Source organism: Tursiops truncatus, chromosome X (genome assembly GCF_011762595.2).
Source record: "Tursiops truncatus isolate mTurTru1 chromosome X, mTurTru1.mat.Y, whole genome shotgun sequence".
Classification (NCBI taxonomy): domain Eukaryota; kingdom Metazoa; phylum Chordata; class Mammalia; order Artiodactyla; family Delphinidae; genus Tursiops; species Tursiops truncatus.
Window position 1 is genome coordinate 1,789,718 of NC_047055.1, and position 26,924 is coordinate 1,816,641.

Sequence of the window (26,924 nt, forward strand, 5' to 3'; positions counted from 1 at the left end):
TTCCCCAGTCCTGGGCGTCGGAGCCTCGGCTCGGGGGCGGGGCGGAAAACCGCCTTGGGAGGGGCCTCCGGGGCCTCGCGGCGGTTGGGGGCGGGGCGGGACCCGGCGGGCGCTTCCGGTTCCGGCTGCGGGGAAGGGGCGGGGCCGAGGTTGAGGTGGGAGAGTTCGGCGGCGACGGGGCGTGACGGTTGACTGTGGGAAACTCGGTGAGCGAGCCCGCGCTCCCGGCCGGGTTCCGGGGTCGCCGAGGTGCCCCGGCTCCTCGACGAGGGGGGGAACGGCGGGCAGCGCGGCGAGGCCCGGGGCGCGGGGCCAGTGCCGAGCTGGGAGTGCGAGGGCAGGGCCGGGCAGAGGGAAGTCGGGGCGGCGGCGGGTGGAGCCGTCTCCGGGGGCGGGGGGCGACGGCCGAGTCCATCCGGAGGAGCCGCCGGGGTGGGGCTTGGGAGGGCGTGCCGGGTCGGGGCCACGTCGGGGTTTCTCTGGAGCGGGGTGGACGCCGTGGCCGACCCGGGCGGCCGGGAGGGGCTCCTCCGGCTTTTGAGGAGACAGTCTTCTAGAAGTTTCTCTGGATGGGGCCGTGAGGTGCAGGGTCGAGACCCGCGTTTGCCCTTGGCCCCGACTCCCGTTCTCTAGGAGTCGCTCTCCGGGGCTTTCTGAGGTACCCCGAGCCCTTCCGCCCCTTCGGAGGCGGACGCAGTGGTCGGGAGACCTCGGAGCCCCGCTCCTACCCCGGGAGGGGCTGCTGGTTCTCTGTGGGCCCCGATGGGAGGGCCGCGGGCGCCAGGGCCCCTTGGCTTCCCCGGGGGATGGGAGCGCCGCAGCTTCGGGAGAAAGCGCGAGGGCGTTATGGAGACGGGGGCTGGGGTGTGGGGGGCGGGAGCGTCTGGCGCAGCGCTCCCCTCGGCGGGCGGGGCGGGCCCGGGCCCGCGGGGCTGCGAGGACGGCCTCTGGGCTCCACGGGTTTCCGATTCCAGACGCTACCCCGGTTCCGCAGGCGGGAGGAGCCTCCCGGACTCCACCGGGAAGGAATTGTCCGAAAAGGCGGCTCTGGGTGTGTTAGCGCCCAGACTGCCGGGGCTCGAGCCCGTGTCAGCCAGGCCTTGGAAGGCTCTGAGGTCGGGTGCGGGGGCCGCCCAGCTGTCACGACTCCCGTTTTTTCTGTGCTCCCGCAGGAACAGGCTCACATCTCCCCGTTGGAAAGCTGCTAGCAACACGATGAGTCTGCAGTGGACTGCAGTCGCCACCTTCCTCTATGCAGAGGTCTTCGCTGTGCTGCTTCTCTGCATTCCCTTCATTTCTCCCAAAAGGTATGGCCCGTGGAGCGCGCAGGCGAGCCAGGGAGAGTTGCTCCGCAGCTTATCCCTGCAGAGTTGGTGGGCCCTGGAACTGAGGCCGGATGGAAACAGGTAGAACCTGTCTGGGGTAGGGGTGGCAAGGGTTGCGTTGATTATCGCCAACCTTCCCCACAGTTCTGCTCTGTCACATCTTGCCGAGTTCCTTTCCTGTGCGCCCTGCCTTCTGGTCTTCAGAATGTCCCAGAGGGGAGAAGACCTAGTTATGGTTCTGGGAATGATGCCCTCCTGCCACCCCCTCGGGGGCCCTGGCGTTCGGGGAATGGCATTGTGGGATCTGCAAAACTTGCATCACGGGGTCACGTTGCCATTGATTTGGTGACTTCTGTTCTCTTAACTAGTCTCACTGGCATTGCGTAGTGCCCTCATGAGCATTACTCAGCCTATGAAGGCTGGAGCCATGTTTCTTTTCAATGAACAGAGGACCTGTAGAAAGTTAACTGGAAATTAATTTTAATTACATTTATTATATGAACACGTTTGGACTTAAATTGGGGCATTACAGATGAGGCTGTGTTTTTATGGATGTTTTTTTAAAAGCTCTTTTTTAATGAAAAAGTGAAGGCCCTGTTGTGATGTGATAGAAAGTATACAACATTGCTTAAGGAATATTCTTGACAAAAGCGAGATGTGAGTCGCCTCGTACAGTTCACAGGAGATGCAGAACAGAGGCCCCCTTGGAGCTGCAATCTGGGAAGCTTTGTAGGACAAACAGTCTGTTTTCTGCAGACAGTAAACTGGGAAAGAAAAAAGAGCAAGGGAAGAGGGAGCCTATAGAATAAGAGAGACTTAAGATACTTACCAACTAAATGCAGGATCAGAATCTTGTCAGGATTCAAACAAACCAACTAAAAATAATTGTCTCAGTTGGACTTTGGAGTTCTGGCTCTGGAGTTCTGATGATGAGAGATCTTGTTGATATTTTTGAGGTCTGGTGATGGCATCGTGATTAGTATTTTGGAAGACTCTTCTCTGATAGAGCTGTATCCTGAGGTATTCATGGAGGGAAACGAAGAGAGGTCTGCGGTCTGCTTCATGGTAATGTAGGGTGGTGGGAGTCTAGGTGAACCACGATTGGTCAACGGGGGAAAACAGTTTAAAGAAATGTGTACGTGGCAAGCATTTTGATACTACAGAGGGGAAAGTAAGTTTCCCATTTCCCTCCCCAGAGCCTACCAGTGTTTAAGACTGGTTTTCTAGAAATTTCTATACACGGACATGTATCTTTTTTTTTTCTTTTTAACACTCTTGAATGGATGCCATAAATTGGAGAATTGCAAGTGGCTGAGGCTGAATCTGTATGGGATATTCAGCCGCTGGAGACGAGTGCAAAACTGTATTTCTGTTCACAGGGCCCTGGATCCCCGGCGTGCGTTCTTTCTCTTCAGGCCTTAGCCGTTTTGTTTTCTTCACAGATGGCAGAAGATTTTCAAGTCCCGCCTCGTGCACTTGGTAGTGACCTATGGCAACACCTTCTTTGTGGTTCTCGTTGTCATCCTTGTGCTGCTGCTCATTGGTGAGTGAGCTGTGGCTGAGGGCAGCTACCTGACCTAGACCCTTTGACCAAAGTAGCCTCTGCTGCAAAGCCCCGTGCCATGTTCCGTAAGCAGTGTACAGCTTTGGCTTCTCAGAGACAGACCACTGAAGGGCGCCTGTCTTTCTCTTGGGGGAGGAGGCTCCTTTCATGCACAAAGACGACGATGCTGGCTGCTGGCAGGGCCCTCACTTCGACCGGCGGCCTTTGTGTACCTGGCGATGACCACCTCATGTCTCAGGCAGCTCCTCACGCCCTTCCAGAGCTGAAACCAAGAGAAGCTAACTGGCTCATGCTGACCTTGGTCCAAGTAGTGCTGCTCCTTGGGCACTTAGCAGCGTCAGTCTCTTCCTCAGTGCCTGAAACAGGCCTCAGATAGGGGACTGAGCTACCAAATAGATAGGGAGTCAAGCTGGGAAAGAAGCCGCCATGTCCTGAAGTATACGGGGGGCAAGAGGTCTGATAGCATATCTAGGGGGCAAATCCCAGACCTCTCTGGATCTGGGTCAGACTTCAGGTTCCTCGAAGTCCTTCCAGTTCTGAAGTTCTATAAACCCTGCATTGAGGTACACACCAGCAGGGGCTTGAAAGATGAACAGGGGTGGGGCCTGAGGCCAGGTGGTGGCATGATTGTTTGGAGACCCGAGGAATCAGTATAGCTCTCATCTGTCTGTTAAATGTGCCTTTTGCTGCGGTAAGTGATCAGTACATCCCCCTGCTTGGTCTCCAAAGTATTGGCTCACCTCTGCCATAGACAGTGGTCCTGTCTCCAAGGTGCGATGCCTGCTTAGACTCAGAGCACTTCTGTCTCCCTGAGTCCCCAGCAGAAATGTGGCAGGGGGTGGGAGGCCAGGGAGCCATAGTTCAGGGGAAAGTGCAGGGCTCCACCCACCAGCTGCAGCATTAGGCGTGTCTCCTTCCTGATGTCTCGGGGCCTGATGGGATAGGTTCAGGCAGGACTGCCTCTGGACAGGTGAGGTGCAGCCTATCCATTCCCAGCCGTGGAGGGTGGGTGCCAGCTGCGCACAGACCTCACTGTTCTTGAAGTACTTGGTAAGGCCCCAAGAGGCAGCTCTTTCCAATCAGGGTTCTCTCCCTGAGCAGCCTCTGAGTCCAGAACAGGTAGGGATTATGCGTGTCTTCCCGTGAGCAGGAAAGGCCAGGCTGCAGGGTTTTGGAATTGGGTGTGTGTGCTTTTGCTTTTGGGTGTGGGCTGGGGGCAAGAATTGGGGTGGGGAGGGACCGTGCTGAGGGTGTTCACTTGGGGCCTTGCCCCTCTGCAAACCAGACTCCACGAACTCTCCTAGTATGGCAGAGTGGGCCGGGGGGGCCCTTTGCAGAAGGCAGTAGTTGGCAAAGGTGCCATTCTTCTTTTTTGGGGGTCAGGGAACTACCTGGATGTTCTAGAGAGACGTCCTGCTATGATGATAGGCTGCTTTCTATCCTAAGGGTAAGAAGCATAATCTAGAGAGGCCTACCTAAATAAGTTGTTAGCTAGTAGCAAATACTGATGACATAACATAACCAGCTAGAAGCTGCAGGCCTGGCTGGCCCCTAGCCATCACTGGGAGGGGCCTAGGGCACATCTCACTGGGGGAGTGGGCTTAATGAGGGTCCAGGGTCAACTACCCTGGGCTGGAGGCCTGAGATAGAGGGCAGCACTCTGCTGCGTGACTTGGGCTAGTTTGGCCCAACGCCCCCATCCCCGGTCTGCTCTCTGCCATCAGCCAGAGGTGGTCCTGGAGGTGCTGGGGTTTCTGGATGCAGAAGACAGTGTAGGAAGACATGGTTTTTGTTTGTTTAAATCACAAAAATAACACATCTTTAAAAGTTCACAAATTCAACCTAGAAAGGTAAAGTCCCCCATAATCCCATGTCTCACAGGTGAGTATTGTTAAAAGTTTATGGTATGTTTCCACAGGCATTTTCTATGCTGCCGTCTTTATTAAACTAGTACATACCCTTTTGGCTTGGATTCAGATCACAGTACACACTGTTTTGGATTGTGCTTTTTCCACTTACTGTATCTTAGGCTTTTTTTCTTATAGCAGTCTCATTCTTCTTAAAGATTGGGTAGTATTTTATCATATGGTTATAGTGTAATTCCTTCTTTATAGGCATCCTCATATCATTGCACGTATATGCAAAACTTTCTGTAGGGTAAATTCATAGAGGTGGAATGGATGAACCCAAGGGCATGAACATTTAAAATTTTATGTCTTAGTTTGGGCTGCGATAGACCATAGACCGAGTGGCTTAAACAAAAGACATGTATTTCTCAAAGTTCTGGAGACAGCAAGTCCAAGATTAAGGTGCTGGCAGATTCAGTGTCTGGTTGAGGGCTCTCTTCCTGGTTCATAGGTGGCTGTCTTCTTGCCATGTCCTCACATGGAAGAAGGGACAAGGGAGCTCTCTGGGGTCTATTTTACAAGGGCACTAATCCCATTCACGAGGGCCTCGTGCTCACTTCCCAGTGGCCCGTCTTCCTAATACCATCTGGTTGGGGGTTAGGATGCCGACTTAGGAATTTTTGGGGCCAGGAACACGCAGTCCATAAAAAGCATTGTTGTCCTGGTTTATATCCCTGCCAACAGTGTTGAAAGAGGGCTTGCTTCATGGTACAGATGTAACACAAAAACACCAGTAAAGGAGGACAGATTTTTATAATGTAAGATCAGCTTAAAAAACAAGCAGTCTCAAACAAGAAATTAAGAACCAGACAATAGCCATACAGTGATACTTTAACCCTCTCCCATGGGGGTCCATTAAGAGCCCTCTTTAGGTAGCTCTTTATGTACTGACTTAAAAAGATGTCTCAGATGGTCACTTTGGCGACACATATCCTAAAATTGGAAAGAGAGATGATTAGCATGCCTCCTGCACAAGGATGGCACACAGATTCATGAAGCATTCCATGTTTTTTAGCACATTGTAGGGTATACAGAAGTAGAAATGTTGTACACGTGAAATTTACATAATGTTACAAATCAGTGTACCTCAAGAAAAAAGAGATTTCAGGGTTGAGGGAGAAAAGCGGTAGGTATGGGATGGTTCCATTTCTTCTTTTTTTTTCTTATTTTTTTTAACGTCTTTATTGGAGTATAATTGCTTTACATTGTTATGTTAGTTTCTGCTGTATAACAAAGTGAATCAGCTATACGTATACATATATCTCCATATCCCCTCCCTCTTGCGTCTCCCTCCCACCCTCCCTATCACACCCCCCCATCCCGCCCCCTAGGTGGTCACAAAGCACCGAGCTGGTCTCCCTGTGCTATGCGGCTGCTTCCCACTAGCTGTTGTACTTTTAGTAGTGTGTATATGTCCATGCCACTCTCTCACTTCGTCCCAGCTTACCCTTCCCCCTCCCTGTGTGATGGTTCCATTTCTATTCCACAAACACATAGATGTGAATACACGGGTGAACCAGAGCGCTGTGTGGCCAGCAGCAGCTCTCCAGAGCAGAGGCTGTTCACCATTCAGCAGGTGTTTGTGTGCCCCCTGTGCGCCTAGCACTATGCTAGGCCCTAGGGGTGTAATAGAAAAGATTTCTGCTCTCGTGGCGTTTGTAGTCTAATTTGGGGGAGATGGACAATAAACCTGTAATTGGGGTAATTTCAGATGTGTGTATTGCAAAGAGAATGACATCAGGTAATGGGACTGAAAATGACTGCTTTTTAGCTAAGCTGGCCACATGTAGCAGGTCCTGCTGGAGGTGATTATGTTATGGGATTCTTACTCCTTCTGCATTTCTGCTATGTTTGAACCTTTGATAAGTGTGAATTTCTCTTGTAATCAGAATAAAACAGTTTAAATAATAAAATGGGTTATAAAGCTTAGAAATGAAAACCCTTGAATCTCTAGCACGCATGCTTCAGGTCTTGACTCCTAGGCAGCTCATGCCTCCCTAGCGGGCATTTCCATAAACAGGAGTACCCCGGCTTATCAGTTGGATGGCCCATGACCAGCCCAGTTTGAGATAAACAGAACCAAACATTGGGGGCACCATGGGAAAGGGGAGCTGCCTCTGTTGCTGGCGATGTCTCAGATTCGATGAGCATCTTGACGCGGAGAGCAGGCTCATGGCCTGTGTAGAATGGGTCCGGGGGTGACGTGAGAAAAGCTGGAGGAGAGAGTAGGTCCAAGGGCAGCGCTTCTGACAAGGCATCCCCCAAGGTGTGTACAGAAGGGGGATAGCAGGGGAGACAGATTCGAGGGAAGCAAGACTGCCCCAGCTCATGCCGCCTGTCTTACCTGGACAGGCCAGCCTAGTCTGAGCGGGAGCTAAATGCCCGTATCTCTTCTCTGCTCCGCCACAGATGCTGTTCGCGAGATTCGAAAGTACGACGACGTGACGGAGAAGGTGAACCTCCAGAACAACCCCGGGGCTGTGGAACACTTCCACATGAAGCTTTTCCGTGCCCAGAGGAACCTCTACATTGCTGGCTTCTCCTTGCTGCTGTCCTTGTGAGTGGGGAGGGCTGGGGGACTGTGAAGGGACCTAGCCCATGACTGCCTCCTCAGTCTGTGGCCTTGAACTGGAGGCCCTTTCTGTGTTAGGGGAACCACACAGTTTCCCCAGAGGCCTCTGATTTTTCTCCTGACCTCCGGAGGCAGCATGGAGGGTGGGAGCGGGCTGACTAGAAGGTCAGAAGACCACGTTCTGGCTCTGCCGTAATCTGCAACACGTTCTTTTAGGACAAATGTCTTATCACCAGCTCGCTTTCTGTACACAGAGTGAAGTAAATGACAGGCGTTACCCTCTTCTGGGAGAGGCTCTTTGGAGCCCAGCTTAAAAGGGACCAGTTGAGGGCTTCCCTGGTGGCGCAGTGGTTGAGAGTCCGCCTGCTGATGCAGGGGGCGCGGGTTCGTGCCCCGGTCCAGGAAGATCCCACATGCCGCGGAGCGGTTGGGCCCGTGAGCCATGGCCGCTGAGCCTGCGCCTCTGGAGCCTGTGCTCCGCAACGGGAGAGGCCACAATAGTGAGAGGCCCGCGTACTGCAAAAAAGAAGAAAAAAAAGGGACCAGTTGAACAGGGGCTTTTTGTGTATGGGGTCCTGTCCTGAGAAGAGTGGGCAGAAATGGCACGAAGGGGCTGAGACCGACCCTGTCCCCAGGGCCTTCCCAGATGTAGACCTGTCACAGGAGCATGAGGCCTATTGGAGCCTGGGGGCCAAGGGCTTCCGGAGTTATTGGGAAGAGCCTACCGTGAGGTTACTGAGAAGTAGGGTCAGTGGATGGATTCTTGGGCATTGGAATGACTGGGTTTCAGTGTTTCAGAAAAAAAGTCACTTTCCATAGTTGGAAAGTGCCGGGTGGTGGAGCTGGAAAGGGCTTTTCAGGGGGATACATTTGATCACAGGAGTGATCTGCAAGGCTGCTGTCTTCCAACTTCTGAGAGTCAGGAACTGAGAAGGCTGGGAGGAGTTGGACACATAGCTTAGAGTTTTAGCGTTTCAGGAAGCTCCAAAAAAGAAGTATGATCTTGTGGACTGAGACTCTCCTGACTGCTCTGCTTTTGTGATCTCTTCCAGAAGGAGATCTCCAGGGCAGGTATTATCTGACAAGGCCAGGGGACAGTGGGTAACCAGGTGTACCAGACGAGTGAGTGTGTGCTCAGCTCTGTCCTCTCTGCGACACTGTGAAGCGAGGTGTTCCAGCTTAATTCCTGCAGTTGACTTTAAAAAATTGACATATAGCACAAATGGGCATCTGGTTCTGTGAGTGTTTGACAAATGCAGAGTAGGATAACACCACCACCACCGTCAGGGTACAGAGTAGTTGGCAGTCTCCTAACCCAAACAGGTGAATTCAAAGAAGAGCAGTCCTCATTTATACCTCGGCTGTTCCTGAAGGGACGCGCGGAGACTGAGAGAGGAGAGTGAGATTTGGGCCCACAGGTCCCATGCTCCCTCACAATCCCACTCTGTGCTCTGTCGTGTCAGCTGCCTCCCTCACTTTGCTCTGACCTCTCCATTTGACAGGCGTGTAAGGAAGGCTTCATCGAATTCCCTTTAAAACATGTGGGGCATAGTAACTTCTTGGGCCTGGTTGTTCCGGCAGCCATACATCTGTTGCCTGTCCATCTTAGCTTGCTGTGCCTGCCATACCCTCCCGTGTCCCTCCTGGCCAGTAGCTGATCAAAAAAAGGATGTGAGGTTGGTCTTGTGTGACTTCTTAGAAAAGGAAACAGTGACCCCAAGGATCAGTGTGGATTCATCAGTTGCCCACAAATGAGCTGTTTAATTGTTTCTAGAATTTTCTGAGATGATATACTCCTCCCTAGTCTAGGGGTCAGATCCTGTATGGCGGCCGTGGCCCTTGAGGAACTTCTCTATTTGCATGACATTAACCATCCAAGAAGAAAAAAGATTACGTGTGAATTCTCTGGCCGTCCAGTGGTTAGGACTCTGCGCTTTCACTGCCGAGGGCCTGGGTTCAATCCCTGGTCAGGGAACTAAGATTCCCACAAGCCGCGCAGCATGGCCAAAAAAAAAAAAAGAAAGAAAGAAAACAAAAGCTTATCGTGAAGATTGGATGGCCAGGTGGCCTCGCCTGTGTGCGTGTGAGCTGTTTGGGTTCTGTTTCTGCTTGAAGTCAGTAAGGACTTTAATAATTCTTCATAATTCAGTGGGCCTTTATAAATGGAAAAGGGCAGCCCAAGAGAGATGGAGCGGCCTGAGTTGCACAGGTTCTAAGTGGCCAGCCCGAGCTCACGCCGAGTTCCGACCCTCTGTTCAGATGCCAGCTAGTGTGCATCGGAGTGAGCAATTGGTGCCAGATTGTTGGTGTATAGCCTGCCTCAGACCATAGACTGGATAGTGGGCTGCCTTTTTCCCCTGGATTTTGGTAGGAAGGTGCCTCGATCAAGTACACGATCTGTACATCAGTCTTATTAGTCTAAGTTTTAGGAGTCCAACGACTTTAATCTCTTAGCTCCATTTGTACATCTGAGGATTATTAAGTAATCTGGTAGTCTAAAACCTTTGGAGGAGGTTGAGGCTTTAAATAAACATAAGAAAATACATCCTCTAAAATGCTATCATAACCGCTGTCGACACATACGTTTGTTGAATATTTTTCTAGACTTTTCTATGCCTAATAGCAGCTACCACTTGTTAAGCGTTCAGTATGCCAGGCACACATTAATTTTTATAGTAGCTCTGTGAAGAAACAACTGGGGTTCAGAGACCCCAGTTCCCAGAACTAGTCATCAGCAGAGCTGAGAATTCAGACTTGAAGTGATGGGACCTCAGCAGCCACATGCTTCTTCAAAACAGGGTCAGGTTGTAACTACCACGTGGGAACATGGGTCTTCCATTGAGTTTGTCATTAACATTGTTCTAGGACACCCCATCTGTTGCCAGCATTCTTAGGTGTCTACCAATTCCCCGCTGGTGAACATCAGGCCGATCTCCCCATTTTTCTGATATCATAAACAGGGAAAACCCCTCTCAATTGTCACTTTGCGTGCCTCTCAGCTAGACCGCCTGGTACTCTTCAAAGTGTCTCTGCCCCTCTCACTGTCTGTCTCTTTCTCATCTGTATTTGTGCAAGTCTCCCTTGCAGGTACTGGCTCAGTCCCTGAACCCCTGTAGGCTGTTTGGAAAAGAGCACGTGGATCAGGGTGGATGGGTCAGGAGTGGCCAGAGAGAGGGTGGAGGGTTTTGAATGCCAGTTTCAGAGTTTGTACCCGAACTCTGTGTGGTACAGCACTGAGTTTTCCCAGTGGCGCTGCGCCATGGTCAGAGTTGCGTGTTCATACTTGGCGCCTGGGGTGGAGTAGAGCCGGAGAGCCTGCAAGCAGGGGGACCAAGTCAGAGGTCGCCGAACTGAGACATGCTGGTGGCCTGAACCTGGCTTCAGAGGTGCTGGTGGAAGAAAGGGGAGGAACTAGTGGGCATGCCAAGCCTCTGAGGTTGAGGTGGTGGTGGGTTCTCCTGTGGGCGCCCACAGAGTGGCAGCACCCAGAGGAAGGCTGCACACCCACCCGCGTGGAAGGAAGGGAGCCGGTGAGGCCTGCTGGAAGGAACGAAGAAGCCGGGGGAGAGGAGGGCGATGACTGCACCAAGGGGTCGAGGAATGGGCGACAGGGAGGTGCTGGCCGCTCCCTGGAAGTGAGATGGAGGGGAATGAAAGCAGATGCAGGGAGAGGCAAGACAGGGGGAGAGACAGCAGGTTAGTGGGTGAGGGGACCACAGAGGCAGAGAGCAATGCTCAGAAGAGAGGCTGGGGGTGGCGCTGGTTCCTCATGGGGCTGGGGTCAAGAGCACATTGGGGGAGAATTCCCTAGCTGTCCAGTGGTTAGGACTCTGCGCTTTCGCTGCTGAGGGCCCGGGTTCAATCCCGATTGGGGAACTAAGATCCCACAGGCTGTGCAGGGCGGCCAAAAAAAAAAAGCACCTGGGGGGAACCTTGAGCAGCCCTCATGATTGAAAACAGGGGCCCCAGGCTTAAAGGACGCATCACGTCCTTAAACAAGTCTGTACTTCCCTGCAACAGTCTGCTGGGGAGGGGCAGGGGGCAGGGTCTGGGCTTTTGTCTTGCGTCTGCTTCGTGGTCGCCCTGACGTCGGGCAGCTTGCTACCTTCCCATGTCCTCACGCTCCTTTCTCTGTGGGCTGGGCCCCAAAGTCTGAGAACAGCTGTCTCTACTTAGAAACCTGGGGGTGCTCTGCCTCTTTTTTTTTGTCCCATGTGATCCCCTGCTCCTGTGTTTTCCTTTTTTAAATTGCGATAAAATGCATTAACATCAAACTGGCCATCTGAACCATTTTTAAGTGTACGGCTCAGTAGTGTTGGGCCCGTGCGCACTATTGTACAGGCAGCCTCCAGAACTCTTCATCTGCAAAACTGGAACTCTGTCCCCACTCCACAGCCAGGGATCTCACCTCCTGAGCCTCTCTTCCTCGTTCCCCGGGGAAGTGCTGCCACAGTGGGGCTGCATCATCCCAAGTAGGCTTCCTGCCGCTGGCTTTGGTCTCCCAGCCTGTCCACCCTGCCCCAGCCAAGTGACCTTTCTGGCATGTAAAACCGACTCCACCACCCCCTGCTTCCAGTGCCTTCAGAGCACCTTTGGCATCAAGGCTTGAAACCTACATCCTGCAGCCCTCTGCAGTCTCTGCTTCGGCTGCCCCGTGTCGTGAACCAGCCTCGTGGGTCCCCTTCCCTGAGTATTTCTGTGGCCTCTGCCTGGAACCCCCCAACTCTTGTCTGCTGGTCTAGCCAAGACCTCCTCTTCATGCTTATTTGGGCCTTCCCTCCTGATTCTGCCGTGCAAGGCCCGTGCTGTGCTGTGGGCTGGCTTACAGAGCTGTCCTCCAAGGGCCCCAGCGGCCTGTGAGGGGCAGCGTGGGGACCTGGGCTCACCCCCTTTAGTCTGGTTGGCTCTGTGCCACCTTCACCTTAGGGACTGAATGGAGTGTCCTGGGCACACAGGGACAGCTTCAGGCCCATGTCCTGGTTGAACTCATCGAACTGCTGTGTCGAGTGTTTTAGATTGGATGCCCAGCTCTTCAGGTCTCCTGAGCTCTGGCAGCAGGAACGCCGGGGGGTGGGGGCGGTGCTCGTGAAGACACATGTCTGGGTGCCCCGAGGATGTGGATGTGGATGCCGTTGGTCCCAGCATTGCGTAGCGGGCCTCTGGTCTGTGATGGGTGTGGCGCAGGGCACTGTTTAGTGTGGACTCGGCAGCGCGGGCTCTGTCTCGCGGGCTCTTGCTCATCCGTTGCCTTAGTGCCTACTTCCCTGCTCTGGGAGCGCCTCTGGCGGGCATCCCTCTGGAGCTACAGGTGTGGCTGCACAGCAGCTCTTGCTGGGCTGAGTTTTGCATGTTCTGAGAGCAGTGCTCTGTTTTCTCCGCTTTTGCTAAAATGTTACTGGTCAGGACCCAAGTAGTGGTCGCCATCCAGACCCAGGAAGGTCCACCGTCGTGCGTGAGGCCCCTCGATCTGTAGTGACCTGAACTTGGTCCACAGTTAGCTCTTGTTTTCTGCCTACCTCTCTGGGGCTGGGTTGTGTCACCACAGTCAGTCCAGATGGAGCTGCCCGTGCTTTGCTACAAAGTTCCTCTGCTTAACCACCAGTGACTTGGGGGCTGGGTTGTCTCCTGGAAGGTGATCGTGCCCTTTAACCTGCTGGTGAGGCGGAATCCATCCAGACCCTCTGGGGTGAGCGGGACGTTCTGCTCTGCTTTCTTTGCTTTTGGGTCAGCCCTGCTTGCTGCCAGCGTTCAGCTCTGCAGATAGTTGGTGCCCAGGCGGCCGCTGGGGCTTGTGTTGATGGCGAGACAAGCCAGAGCCACCGTGTCCACGGAGGCCACGTGGGTCCAGCAGGCGAGGATGAACGTCCAGCCTGGGCTCTGCCGCCTGCAGTGGCCACGGGGCGCTTTCTTCCCTTGCCCAAGGGAGTATAACAGCCCATGGTGGTCCTGAGAGACAGATGGGCGTAGTGAGAGTGGACTTTGGAATTGGCTGGGTTTGGATTCTGGGTCTGTTACTGTCTAGCTGTGTGATCTCGGGTAAGTCACTTAACTCTCCGGAGCCTTTTTCCTTACCTGTTGCGCAGGGGTTGAGGATGCCTCTTTCGAGCACTTGGTGTGAGGGTGGAGGTGACTTGGGTTATGTTCTCAGCATCATGCCTGGCACGTGGGGAGTGCTTAATAAATGGTAGTTGTTACCGGCATCACCCCAAGTAGTGAGAGAGTTTCGTGGGATTTTTCCCACTCACGTGGTAGGCTGTGCTGGGCCTGGGTAGGGAGTTGAAGAGAAAGCTGGTGTTGGCCTTCAGGGGTCTTACATTCCAGGCTGGGCACAGGGTGGGGAGAGTGGGGGCGGGAGAGCAGAGTGGGACAGAAGGACAGAGAGGACGGGTACTGCAGCCAGAGCAGAGGGTGGGGGGAGGGCTGCCCCAGGGAGAGGCCAAATAAGGGTTGGAGGCGGCCAAGCCAAGGAATCCTCAGGGCCCTGGGCATCCGGTTCTCAGCACTGGAGGCAGCATAGAAGAGCCAACCCCCTGTGGTGTCACTCAGCTTCAACATGAGTGTCTCCCTGGCCAGTCTCATTTGATTGCCCCCTTCCCCATTATTCTCTGGATTATTTTGAAACGAATCCCAAATATTATGTTTACAGGCAAAATAATATTTTGGATTATCGCTTGGAAAAGAGAGGGACTTTACTAAAAAACCGTAAGCATACTAGCATCTTGCTTATTACAAGAACCTTACAGTAACTCCTTAGTAACCAACTCAGGAGTGATTGCTCACGTTTCCCAGATTACTTTGCAGGTTTTGTTTATGCTTTTTTACTGTTTGTTTAAATCTGTGTCTAGATAAGGGAACCTAAGGGGTTTTTAAAATCTGATGCTCAGGGCCTACCCAAAGATAAAGTGATTTAAGTGGAGGACTGACCTTAGAAGGCCAGGTAAAGGGATTTTTGACCTTTGTTTCCTCTTGATCCGACGATCCATCCATCAGCTGCCATCATTTTCTTTCTTTTTTTTTAAATTAATTAATGTATTTATTTTTGGCCGCATTGGGTCATTGTTGCAGCGCGCGGGCTTTCTCTAGTTACGGCAAGCAGGGGCTACTCTTCGTTGCGGTGCACGGGCTTCTCATTGCAGTGGCTTCTCTTGTGGAACACGGGCTGTAGGCGCGCAGGCTTCAGTAGTTGTGGCTCGCGGGCTCTAGAGCGCAGGCTCAGTAGTTGTGGCGCACGGGCTTCGTTGCTCTGTGGCTCGTGGGATCTTCCCGGACCAGGGCTCGAACCCGTGTCCCCTGCATTGGCAGGTGGATTCTTAACCACTGTGCCACCAGGGAAGCCCTGCCATCATTTTCTAAGACTACAAATACAGTAGTGCTTCACAGCTCAGCACTGGGTAAGAGCCTTTTCGATAAGTCTGTTGATTTCTAGTCCCCCCCTCCCCCAGCCAAACTCACCCCAGCTACTAGTGTGCTGGTGTCCTGTGGGTGCTGGGCCCAGGAGGGGGCTCTGATAAAGGGGGGACCGTGTTAATGCGGGGGGAGTTGCTACGAAGAGGCCATGGAAGACCATCTGACACGCATTGGCTTCTTTTAAAATATGGATTGTTTGCTCAGCTACTGGATTTTGGCCGAAGAATTCTCTTCATACTCTAAAGGCAAATGGTGAATGACCTCTTTGGGGGCAGGGTGCCAAACTACAGGGGTTCAGTCTTCCTGATTCCAAGGTCATCGGAAGCCTGATGTTCCAGGAGGGCCCCTTTCTCTGAAGGCAGAGGGTAGGGTGAGCGGAGAGCAGGGCTGGAGATGGGAAGGGCGATTGGCTCCTCCAGCCCAGCGCCATGTGACCAATTGCCTGCAGGCTGGAGACACTCTCGCTGTGAACAAATGGGGCTGGTGTGACTGAGGAGCTGGATTTTTCATTTAATGTAATTTTAATTTATTTGAACTGAAAGGACCTCTGGTGGCCTCTGTATTGGACGGCGTAGCCAATGCCACCTCTCGTTCTTTGCTTTGTTGGTTCCCCAGCCCGGGCCGGGCCTATTTCCTGGGCTTTTTCCACAGCACATCGCCACCGCCTGCTGGTGACACTGCCTTGTTGCCTTTGGACTGGAGTACCACGTGGGGCACATCTGGGGGTCGACAGCTCCCTCCTTCCCATCCCCTTGAAGTAGCCAGGGGGCCACCAGCATATTTTAGCGTTGGAACATCTGTCTAGGTTGTCTGGCCTCTTTTGGTTGCTCTCTGTCCCCCAGTTTATACAGAATCCCTCTGCTCCCTGGTTTCAAGAAGGCAACGTGACAGGCTCGCTCCTGTTCGCTGGTTCTCTTCAGCTCTAGAGGGCCCCCCGTCCCCGCTCCCTCTAGCTGGCCTTGCTGTCCCCAGGGTAGATAGGCACCACCTGGGCTTAAGCTGGAGTTGCTGCAGGGCCTTGGCCTTTCCTCGACCCTGGCCCCCTCCCATTTTGTCCGAACTCAAGGGCTAAGAGGAAGGCCGAGCATGTGTGCTGAGATGTACTCCTGAGATGGATGGGGGCAGCCCTTGAAAGATTTTCCCTGGATCTTTCTGAGTAAACTCTCCTTCTTCCCATTCTGCTGCCTCCTTATTTTCATGACTCCAGACTCTGTAGGGTAAGAGTTTCCTGGGGCGGCTTCCACCCTGTTATTACTGGTCTGCTTTGTCCGAAGTTTTTGCTGGGGCAGCACCTGGCTTTTGGCTCCTCGCCACGGTGGCCACCTCCCCACGCCGCCGCGCCGCCGCCTCCTCAGTGTTTTTTTTGCTGGCGAGCTGGGCCGAGTTCACCCGGAGTCCACCTGCCACCCTGTGGAGCGGCGCCAGAGGCAGAGCTGTAGTCAGCCTGGAGAGTCAACAGGTGGCGCTGTGACACCAGCTTCCCGCTTCCCCAGGGCAGCAGGGTGAGGGGAGTTGCCTGCCCACCTGTCTCGCTGCGGGGCCCTGAGGGCTGAGTGACCCGAGGGCGTGGCACCTGGGAGATGCCTGGTAAATGCTAGTGGGCAGGATTGGCAAGGGGGGGCCACAAGCATAGAATATTCCTTTTGGGACTTGGGAGGACCCTCCTCCTTGCTCTCGTCCCACTTCCTGTAAAGTCCAAGTCTGCCTCCCCCTGTTCGCCCACAGGAGGGAGACAGGATCGGTGTAAAGCACATGTGAAACCACGTCTCCATAGCTTGATATGGTTGGCTCTGTTTCTCCTGCCGATCCTTGTTTACTCAACGTTTTATAAAAGCATGAAAGCCCCACTCAGCGTCCAGAAACATCTTACCGAGAAAGCCCAGTTGAATTCAGGTATTTGGGGATGACGTTTGTCTGCCAAGGGCACATCTGGATTCTCTTACGGTTCGTGCACTGACTTCTCTCCCAGTCGCTGGGTGCATTTAACCCAGACCGTGGCCCCTCTACCAGCCCTGAACCTTTGGGAAGTCCCTTCGGCTTGTGGCTTCTCACCTGTTGTCCAGAAATGGCTAGAAATAGTTACCTGCATAACAGTACTTGGACAGTGCAGCCGAGCACGGTGGAGGATGGCCAGCAGGAGTGGGAACAGCAGTCCATCAGCCTTCTCTCTAGGCTGACATCTCTGGGCTGTTGAAATTTGGAGATTCTGAAGCTCAGCACCTTCCACCGTATGCCCTGCTCTGTCCTGGGTCTCGGTGGAGACTCAGAACACTGAGGGGACAGACACAAAAAGGGCACATTGATGTGCCTGGGAGAGGGTGGAGGCTCTCGGGGAGTGTTGGAGCTGGATCTTGGGTGAATTGGGGACAGGCACAAGAGCATGGGGCCTAATGTGTGAGGGGCACTAAGAAGTTCTAGAAGGCCAGCTCCTGGGCAGGCCCGGTCGGCCGTGCTAGGGAATGCTGCTCTTGGCTTAGCCGGGGGCCCTGCAGGGGCACCCTTTGGACTTGGGCCGGGGCACTGGGCTTTGCCCCCAGCTTTGGTGATGAGTGTTTTCCCAAGTGCCTATTCAGCTACCGCTGCAGTCACAAGCCTGGCTGGCTCATCAACACGGGTCTGACATGGCGCCTTCCTGCTGCTGTTTCTCGTCACCCTGTTGCTCAACTGACTGGCAAGCCCCGCCCGTGTCTGCCTGTGTCCCCCTCTGTGCGGCTGGGCCGAGGGAAGGCTGAGTTTGGGGAGAGCCAGGGCCCCAGACTCACATTCTGTCCTGGCCTGAGGTGTGGCATCACACACATGGGGGACGGGGGGGGGGAGTCATCTGCAGGGTCCCTTCCCAGTGGACCAGGTGGGGGGGCGTGTAGAGGTTGAAGGTGCATTCCCTGGTCTGAAGGCATTTGTGGCTGGGCAGCCAGTTGAGGAGCAAGTGACAGTGTGATGCGGGGAGATGATTGGGAGGAGAAGAGAGGAAGAACCGTGCAACCAGATGAGGGGGCACAGGGGCTGGTGTGGGAACATGTGGAAGGGGGACCTGGGAGGTTCAGGAGAGGCTTTGAGGGGAGAGTGGTAATGGAGCTAGGTCTTTATTTATTTTGGCTGCATTGGGTCTATCGTTGCTGCACATGGGCTTCTCTCTAGTTGTGGCGAGCGGGGGGCTACTCTTCGTTTCGGTGCACGGGCTTCTCATTGCGGTGGCTTCTCGTTGCGGAGCACGGGCCCTAGGCGCGTGGGCTTCAGTAGTTGTGGCTCGTGGGCTTCAGTAGTTGTGGCTCGTGGGCTTCAGTAGTTGTGGCTCGTGGGCTTCAGTAGTTGTGGCTCGCGGGCTTCCGTAGTTGTGGTGCACGGGCTTAGTTGCTCCGTGGCACGTGGGATCTTCCCGCACCAGGGATCAAAGCCACGTCCCCTGCACTGGCAGGCGGATTTTTTAAAATGTCCCCTTTTTTATTTTTAAATTTTATTTATTTTTAATTTATTTTTGGCTGCATTGGGTCTTCGTTGTTGCAGGTGGGCTTTCTCTAGTTGCGGTGAGCGGGCACTCCTCTTTGTTATGGTGCGCGGGCTTCTCATTGCGGTGGCTTCTCTTGTTGTGGAGCACAGGCTCTAGGCTCGTGGGCTTCAGTAGTTGTAGCACGTGGGCTCAGTAGCTGTGGCTCATGGGCTCTAGAGCACAGGCTCAGTAGTTGTGGCGCACGGGCTCAGTTGCTCCACGGCATGTGGGATCTTCCTGGACCAGGGCTCGAACCCGTGTCCCCTGCATTGGCAGGTGGATTCTTAACCACCGCGCCACCAGGGAAGTCCCCTGGAGCTGGGTCTTGAGTCATCAGCGAGAGTTCTCAAAGAGAAGGGGAGACACCCCTGCAGACTGGTGGGCTGACGTGCAGTGACAGGAGATGAGGCAAGTGAGGACTGGCGTGTTCAAGAGCAGCCAGTGGTTTGGTGTTAGTAGAGCAAAGGGCCATACGGGTGGTGAGGGGACAAGAGCCAGCTCGCAGAGGGCTGTGTGCCAGCCAGAACAGTGGGCGTGCGTCAGAGCGATGGAAGCAGAGGAGTGACATGATCAGATTGTCTTGGAGAAAGATCACTGGCTTTCCTTGGGGGCATGGATTGCAAAGCTGTATGGTGGAGGGTAGGGAGGAGGCCACTTAGGAGCTATTAAAGTCACCCAGGAAAGAAGCAGTGAGGCCACAGGGATGTCTGGGGCCCAAGGTGGCGTGCAGGCCCAAGAGCTTGGGTAGCTCAGTGACGGCGTCCACCATGGCGCGGTGCAGGAGCAGTTGGCCTGTCATGGATGGGCTGAGTCAGGCGTGTCTCGGGGCCATGCAGGAGCCACTGGTGAGTCGGCAGCTGGGTGTCAGGATCTGGCTGAGATAAACCCCTGTCGGGGGTGGGATTGGTGGGCGGTGAGGGTTGCTTGAGGCAAGGGTAGGGGAGAGTTCCAAGGGGGTGACCCGTCAGCTGTGCCAAGTGCTACAGAACGAGTGCCCCAAGGACTCCAGGGTGCTCCTTGGATTGGGCGGTTAGGGCACCGGTGATCATGCTGGTGGCATGGCCAGGGCAGGATATAGGTTGTTGGTGGTTGAGGAATGGAGGAAGAGAGGAGGGGCTTGGGCTGGTGGGAGGCAGAGCCTTGAGGGGCGAGGTTCCTGGAGGGAGGAATTACCCAGAATCGTCTGGGGCTGGGTTGGAGGAACAGGTCTAACAGGAAGGGAGAGGAAGGGGATGGATGGCGTGGATGGATGTTGTGAAAGACACGTGGTCGGGGAGGGGCATCTACCCTAGACGCTCTTGCCCTGCACTGAGTGGGAGACCCTGAGGGCAGGCAGGGGGCTGAGCGGGTTGAGGTGGCGGGAGGCCCCCTGGACAGCTCTTGGCGCTGGGTACTGGGTGTTTGCCTGGGCTCTTGTTGGCAACCCTGGTTCTCCATAAGTGGGGATGGGCTGGGACGGCACCGAGGAGAGCTCGGCCCCTGCTGTACTGCTGTGGTCCTCGCTGCCACCACCATCCTGGGCCTGGCCTCCCTGGGTAACTGGGGCGACAGCTGTGGTGGCTCACGGTGCTGCTGGAGTCCTGCCCCATGTCAGCCGCCTGCCCAGCCTCGTCGGGCGGGGGGGGGGGGCAGGCGAAGGGGGAGCGTCACCTTTGGGCTTGTCTGCTCCATCTTTGCTGGCTGGGTCTGCCAGGTGGCACATGTGCCCTCCCCCCAACCCAGTCTCCGGCTGGGAGGAGCAGCCTCCTCCACGTCGTCAGGATCTGCTCAGAGCTGCCTGAGCGCCCTGTGCTTGCGAGCTTGGGGCTTAGTCAGACTTGCCTTTCTTTCTGGGCTCCCCCAGTGACTGCCACTCTGCCTGTGTGACTCAGGCACGTTGCTTCTCTCTGGCTCCTGGGGCACTCGGGAGCCCCCTCCACCTCCAGGGCTTCAGCCCAGTGGGGGGCAGGCTGGTGGGCAGTTGCGGCTGAGACAGGGAAACCTGAGCCCTGGGCCACGAGGTCTTGGTCGCTAATTTTAGAGAGCACATGTCACTGGAAACTCTCCCTTCCTGCCAGGAACCAGTAGCCTGGCTCTCCCGGTCCTGACAGGGGCCCCTGGAGCCGCTCCCTAAACCAGGAAGCGTGATGGGTGCCTCACAGCCCCTGCGAGCCGCTCCCCATCCGGGCTTATTCCCAGCAGGGGCTCTGCCAGGGCCTGGCCAGGGAGAGCTGGGCGCCTTGTTTGCTCTCCCATCCCTCCCTAGTCCCCTCGTCCCCTTGGGCCTGATGAGCAGCAGGTGTCCACAGGAGCCCTGCAAAGGCCAGGGAAGACGCTCGGAGCAGGCGGCTTCAGCTGCTTTGTCTCCTCTGAGCGAGCACTTTGTTGTGGAAATGCCCTACACATGCTGAGTCCTCCCCTCGTCCCCGTCCCCGGGGCCTGCCTATTCTGCACCCTCCTCGGGGCAGTGGCTGGCCAGGCCCGTCCCAGGCATGTGGGGAAGTGCCCCCGCTGCCCCCCACTGTGAGTCCTCCCATCCTCTCTTCTGCCAGCTAACATCTCAGGGCAGGGTGGCTGTCGGGAAATGGAGCAGCGTGTGCTCAGCTGCCACGTGCTTGCCTCTCGTGGCTGGCCTGAACCTGAGATGTGTGCCTGAGCCCTGATTTTTCATTTTCTGTCCCCCTTGCCTGGGGAAACCTCAAGGTGGTGATGTTTTCTAACAGGTGTGGTCTGGCAGCTGCCTGTAGACTGCATTTGGGAAGGGGGTGAGGAGAGAAGGGTTGTTTCCATCTCTCTCATTTGGCCCAGCTAGTGGTTCCCTGGAAATCAAGAACATGTAGTGGTTGGCAGCTCAGGCCTTGGGGTCATACAGGCAGGAGTGTGGATTCCAGCCACATTCGTCTCTGGCTCTTGACCAGTTGCTTCAGCATGCTGAGCCTCCACATCCCCTCTGTGAAACGGGGGCAGTGGCAGCAACTGTCTCACAAGGCGGGCTGGAGGATTCGGCCGGCCCTTTGGAAGCCCCCACAGCACTGGCTGCTCTTGTGTGGTGTGTTTGTTTTGCTGCATGGCATGTGGGATCTCAGTTCCCCAACCAGGGAACTGAGATCCACGCCCCCTGCATTGGAAGCACGGAGTCTTCACCACTGGACCGCCAGGGAAGTCCTGGGCTGCGCTTGCTTATCAAGGCGAGCCCAGCCTCGCAGCGAGGAAGGTGGCAGCGTGGCTGCTTTGGCACGTCCAGGCCCTGCCCTGTAAAGTGCCGGGTTCGAGGCCTTTAGGCTGTATCTAGGCGTGGCCGCTTGTGTCCTATCAGGCTCCTGCTTCCTGTGCCTTCTGGGCTGGAGAAGAGCCCCAGGGCTGTGAGCGGCCTTTTGGGGGCACTAGTAATCCTTCTGGTGGCAGAGGACAGCTCCTGGCTCCATCTTTCCCCTCACGTTTGCTTTGCCTCCCTGGCAATCCAGAAGGACAGGTCTAGGCTGCAGGCAGGTATGGGGTGGGAGCAAACGAAAGAAGTTCATGCTAGCCATCTTTCCCTCTTTCTTTTGCTCACTTCTCCCTTCTTTTTGTAAACAATTACAGCTTGCTTAGACGCCTGGTGACTCTTATCTCCCAGCAGGCCACGCTGCTGGCCTCCAATGAAGCCTTTAAAAAGCAGGCAGAGAGCGCTAGTGAAGCGGCCAAGAAGTACATGGAAGAGAATGACCAGCTAAAGAAGGTGAGTTTGGCCTTCCCGACCCCCCCACGTGACATTCTTTATGGGCCACAGCAGCTGCCGTTAGCCTATCAGGCTGGGAAACGTGCAACACTGCTGTTGTCTGAAAAGCGGAGGAGTTGGGTGGAGGGACGAAGGGGGTGGGTACTGGAGGGGTCTGGGGGACGCGATGGGAAGGGGGGCGCCCTTGCTGCTCTCTTGCCTCTACCCGCTGTGCATCCGGGCCAGACTCTTCCCTGATAAACTGACTCCCTAAGGAGCCGAGCCCTGTGCTGTGCACATTGGGCAAGTTAGCACAGAAGAACACAAGATAGGATAGGACCAATCTTGGTCCCCTGAGGATTGCTATCATCTGGGGACGAGGCGGGGCAGTCCTAGAAGGCTTGTCAGAGGAGGTGAGGTGTGAGCCAAGCTGGGAAGGAGACGGATGGACTTGGATTCATAGGCAGGATAGAGTTGGATGGGCAGGGGTGAGTTGGGGGCTCCTCGGCTGGAGTGAGCTGTGGAGCTTGGGGAGAGGAAGCGATGGCATTGGTCAGTTGGGGGTCACTGGCAGCAATCCCCAGATGACAGCAAATGGAGTCGTTGGATGGACTGGTCAACTTGGAGGAGCTGCCGAGAAAGGAGGCAGGGCTGGGGGCCAGGGCAGGCAGGGCGTGTGGCTTGGGAGCTGTAGCAGGTGGCCCTGCTGGCCTGGGCTTTGCCTGGTGGCTGGGAACAAGCAGTGGCCCAGTTCTGTGCTGACATTTCCGAAGGGGCAAGTGCCCAGGGCAGCTTGAGGAATCACAGCTCAGTGGGGAGGACGGAGCTGGACTCCTTCCCTCCTTCCCTCCTCCCTCCTCCCTCCTGAGTAACCCAGGCCCTTGGCACTGTTCCTAGGAAGCTGCCGGTGGAGTCAAGTTGGATGGCAGGGACGCTGAAGTGAAGGTGGAGGAAGAGAACAGGAGCCTGAAGGCTGATCTGCAGAGGCTGAAGGACGAGCTGGCTGTCAACAAGCAAAGTGAGCACTGTCGTCGGGTTGCCCGCGGCCCCCAGAGCTCGGGAGCCTCTGCCAGTGGCTGCCACACCTCTCTTGCCAAAGTATTAATAACAAGCTCACACGCAGGCTCAGGAGCTGCGTGAAAACAAACAAATGGCTCCTTGCTCGTCCAGCCCAAACACAGCCGGGCTTGGCCCCAGCCGGTGGGGCTTAGTGGTTTAGCAGTGCACTCAGGGTCCAACCGAGGAGGGCCCAGGAACCCCAGAGGCCCATGGGCTAACTCCAGAGCATCTCATCCAGCACCAGGCATGGGGAGTGGCGCTGTGTGCCTTGTCACCAGGGGCCTGGTGGGTGGGGAAGGAAAGGCTGCATCAGAGCTGCTTGAGATGTTCCCATCTGCTCCCTTCCTGAAGGCCACTCTCGACACACCTCTCGTTCTCAGCTTTGAGGCTGGGGTTCTGCTCCCTGCCTCCTGCTCTTACCCCCAACCTTTTCAAGATGTTTACCCCATGCTGTCAGCCTCCCTGCGGTCACCCCTGCTGAGAGCCATGCAGGGTCCCTCCATTAAAGGGGTTGGGGGGCGATCCTCAGTGTTCTCCCAGCTTTGTTGGCCAGCCCTTCCCCACTTTTGGAGGCTTTCAAGGCAGCTGGCAGAGGAGCTTTCTTGAGAGGAGTGGTCTCCCAGACACCCTCACTGGGGACAGATTTGGGGCGGCTGCATCTGCTGTCTACAGCAAATGGTGTTTTTCTCCCTAATCCTCATCTTTTAATTTTCCTTCCTTCACCACTTGCATCATCCCCAGAACTGGAGAAAGCTGAAAATGAGGCTCTGGCCATGCGGAAGCAGTCTGAGGGCCTGACCAAGGAGTACGACCGCCTGTTGGAGGAGCACGCGAAGTTGCAGGTCAGCACGCTCAGCTCGCTCTGTTGGAACCGAGCCCCCCGCACCCTGCGCAGGCGCAGAGCAGGCCTCCCACTCGCTTAGCCTCAGGGCCAACGTGTCCCCTTTGAGAGGCCTCGGCAGCAAGCTGGCTGCTTTCTCTCCCAGTCCCCCTTTTTTCCTTTGTTGCCGCTGAGTCTGGGGCCAGCATGGGCCCAACAGCCGGAACCCCTTCTGGAGCAGGAGGGGTGTGGCCTGGCAGATGGCAGCCACTTACTAAGGTCGCCTTGGCAGTCGGGTCAGCCCTCTGCATTGTGGGCCTGCCCAGCCTTGTGCCCAGCATCAGTGCCCTTGAGAAGAGCTCCTTCCCTTACACGTACCCCTGGTCCATGGTGTGGTTTACTGAAGGGCCCCATCAAGTACCGGCCAGAGACGTGCAGGGGAAATTCCACTGCTGGCTGCTGGCCTTCCCTCCGTAGGGGCTGCGGGGTGATGTGAGGCCGAGAGCTGGGGACATCACAGCCAGCTCCCACCCAGTAGGTCCGAGTCATTGCCACCACCTCCGCCCGCAGGCCCGGTCTGAGTCCCCAGGCTACCTGCGTCTGGAAGCTCAGGTGGCCTGGAAATTGGGCATGAGGGCTAGGAAAGCACCCCTAAGTTCTGATGGTTTGATTCAGTGCTTGGCGGCCTGAGTTTGGGCACCGTGGAAGGTGGAGAAGGAGGGCCCAGCCCCCAAAGGGGGACCAACAGCTTCAGTGCAGGGCGGGCTCACTGGCAGGACCTGTGGAAGGTGTGCAGAGTTGGGAAGAGCCTGAACTGGGACTTGGAAGGGACTCAAGTTCGGAGGCAGCCGTGGGCACGAGGGTGGGTGTGAGTGAGGCCCAGGAGAAGGTGGTGCTGCGGGGTTGGTGCTCTGAGAAAAGAGCGACAGCAGAGGCTTGTCTCCCCTCGCCCCCTCGCCCCACGCCCCCGCCCGGCTGGAGTTAGGGTTACAGCCCTCGTGGAGTGGGGCCACTCCCACCCTGGCAGACTGTGAGGTGCTGCTGGTGGGGGGGTCCCTTGCTCATCTGACCGCCTGGCATCTTCAGAAAGGGGCACCCCACTGGGCCTCTGGGGTGGAGGGGCTGGAAGGCGAAGGGGAGGAGTATGCCTGCCAACCCACTGCTTTGCAATTTCTGTCCCCTTTGCAGGCGGAGGTAGATGGCCCCACGGACAAGAAGGAGGAGTGAGGGCCCCTGCTCCCCGCCCGTGGCTGGCTGCTTCCCGAGAGCCTGGTCTCCCTCGGTACTTCGGCTCGCTCCCTTCCGCTTCCGTTCCCTCATGCCGCTTGCAGTTCACGCTCTCCCAGCATTCTGTAGGGAACTCAGTTCCCACCCAGGATGAGTAAGGCTGTGGCAGGTCTTGCTTCCCGCTGGGTTAAGCCCCTTTGTGTTGCGCATTGATGATCGGGGGCTCCAAGGCCCCTTTTCTCTGGTCCTGCAGGAGGGCAGGTGGAGCAGAAAGAGTAGAATTTCTCTTGGGGCAAAATAAACGTTGTTGTGTTGTGTCCGTGGTGCTTGCGTATAACTGAGGCCGCAGGGAGACCTCCTTGTGATCCCTTTCTCTGGAGTGGCTGGGAAGGTGGCGGCAGGCAGCTCAGACAGAGACCCCCGCTCCAGTCTTTGCCCTGGAGGCCTTCCAGACATTTTGTCTCCATTTGTTCAAACCCCTAAAGGCTCCCTCATCCCAGGCTGGGCGCAGGCTCACACTTGCCCTCTCTGCCACTCTGCCTCCTGCTCCCTAGGCCAGGCCCCGCTTTATGGCCACGTGGGGTGTGTCCATCCTGTCGGTCTTCCTGGGGGTTGGCTGCTGGGCCCGGGGAAGCTTGAGAGGCAAGGTAAACTGCTGGGGCTTCCGGGTGGCAGACTCGCCTGCCTCCTCTGGGTCCTGTTCATCACATTTAGGACAGATAGAGCATGGCAGAGTGCCACCAGTCACTCCCTGCCCCACCCCCTCCCGAAGGTTTGCAGGATGACCTCTGACTAATGCTGGCAAGAGAGGAGACTTGCCCTTGGCAGTGACCTGCGACTGGCCCAGGGCAGAGCGAGGCAGTGGGGAGGGCCTCCGGGCGGGTAAAGTGCTCCTCTGCCACCTGCGGCCCGTGAACATGTAGGTGCACCGCCCTGATCGGACAGCCTGCTCTGGCAGCGGGCTCCCCCTTGGTGGCCCCCTGGGCTGGCTTTGGCAGGTGGCCGCCATTGGGCAGGCCGTAGTGCTCATCCTCTGCTGGCCCTGAGGGCTGGGCGAGGGGAATTGGGGTAAGGTCGGAGGTGTTTTCTCTTGGAATTAAGGGGCCCCTGAAGATGGTGCTGACACCCAGCCTTGCGCACCTGCTCCTCCTGCCAGGCGCAGGCTGGTGGCTCCCTTCAGGGCTGTCGTTTCCCCACGTTCTCATGAGGAATGCCACCCCTTTCTGGGCAGCCTTCTAGGTGGTGTTTGCTGGGGAGGGAGCCCACAGGTGACGCCCTCTGGTTGCTAGGCCGAGGCTGAGGGCCAGTCCCACTTTTCCAGGAAGCGTTCCCTGACAACCTCGGCCTCCCTGAGCTCGCTCTTCTCTGAACTTCTACAGGCCAAAGTCCAAACAGTGTGCCTCTAGGTTCTTCCCTGTTCAGTCCCAGGTGGTCCCTGAACCCCCTTGGCATCAGGCCCCGGGCTGGGGACGGGAAGAGACAGTGGCAGGGGCAGCAGACTCTGGCAGGTGAAAAGCCAGGTGCTCGCCCAGCCTACACTGGAGGGCTGCCTGAGGAAACCGGCCCCCTCTGGCCCATCCTGAGGGCTGTTTTCCTCCGGCAGCCTCCATTCCGAGTGGGACTGTGCCCGACAGTATCCCCCGTCTTGCCTCCAGCTCTGGTAACCCCGTGGGCTCCACGGGTCTGGGCTGTTCCATTTCCTTGCCTGTCTCCCCCGCTAGGCTGCTGGTCACTGGGTTCTCAGCCCCTACTGGACGGACAGATTCCCAAGTGAATGGGGCCAGCCTACTGCTCTCAGGGCCCTGGCCAAGCAGCATGACCTCTGTCAAGTTCCCTTTTTTGTTTTTTTTTTAAATTTTTAAAATTAATTTATCTGGCTG

The 26,924-nt window shown here is 56.0% G+C and overlaps 1 protein-coding gene and 1 pseudogene across 4 annotated transcripts; both read left to right on the top strand.

Moving 5' to 3' along the window:
* Positions 1-94: 94 nt before the first annotated feature.
* On the top strand, positions 95-25,361 carry BCAP31 (B cell receptor associated protein 31). Of its 4 annotated transcripts, none has more exons than XM_073798832.1 (9): positions 95-206; positions 1,173-1,307; positions 2,282-2,371; positions 2,768-2,868; positions 7,206-7,353; positions 21,824-21,959; positions 22,836-22,956; positions 23,739-23,839; positions 25,006-25,361. In XM_073798832.1, the coding sequence occupies exons 2-9, from the start codon at positions 1,216-1,218 to the stop codon at positions 25,042-25,044; spliced, it is 828 nt and encodes a 275-aa protein (XP_073654933.1). In that variant the 5' UTR covers positions 95-206; positions 1,173-1,215; the 3' UTR covers positions 25,045-25,361. The 4 variants fall into 4 exon arrangements, with proteins under 4 accessions (XP_073654933.1, XP_073654934.1, XP_073654932.1 ...); XM_073798833.1 differs by lacking the exon at positions 95-206 and adding an exon at positions 468-582; XM_073798831.1 differs by lacking the exon at positions 95-206 and adding an exon at positions 520-658.
* On the top strand, positions 5,709-5,808 carry LOC117310444 (U6 spliceosomal RNA; annotated as a pseudogene).
* Positions 25,362-26,924: the final 1,563 nt, after the last annotated feature.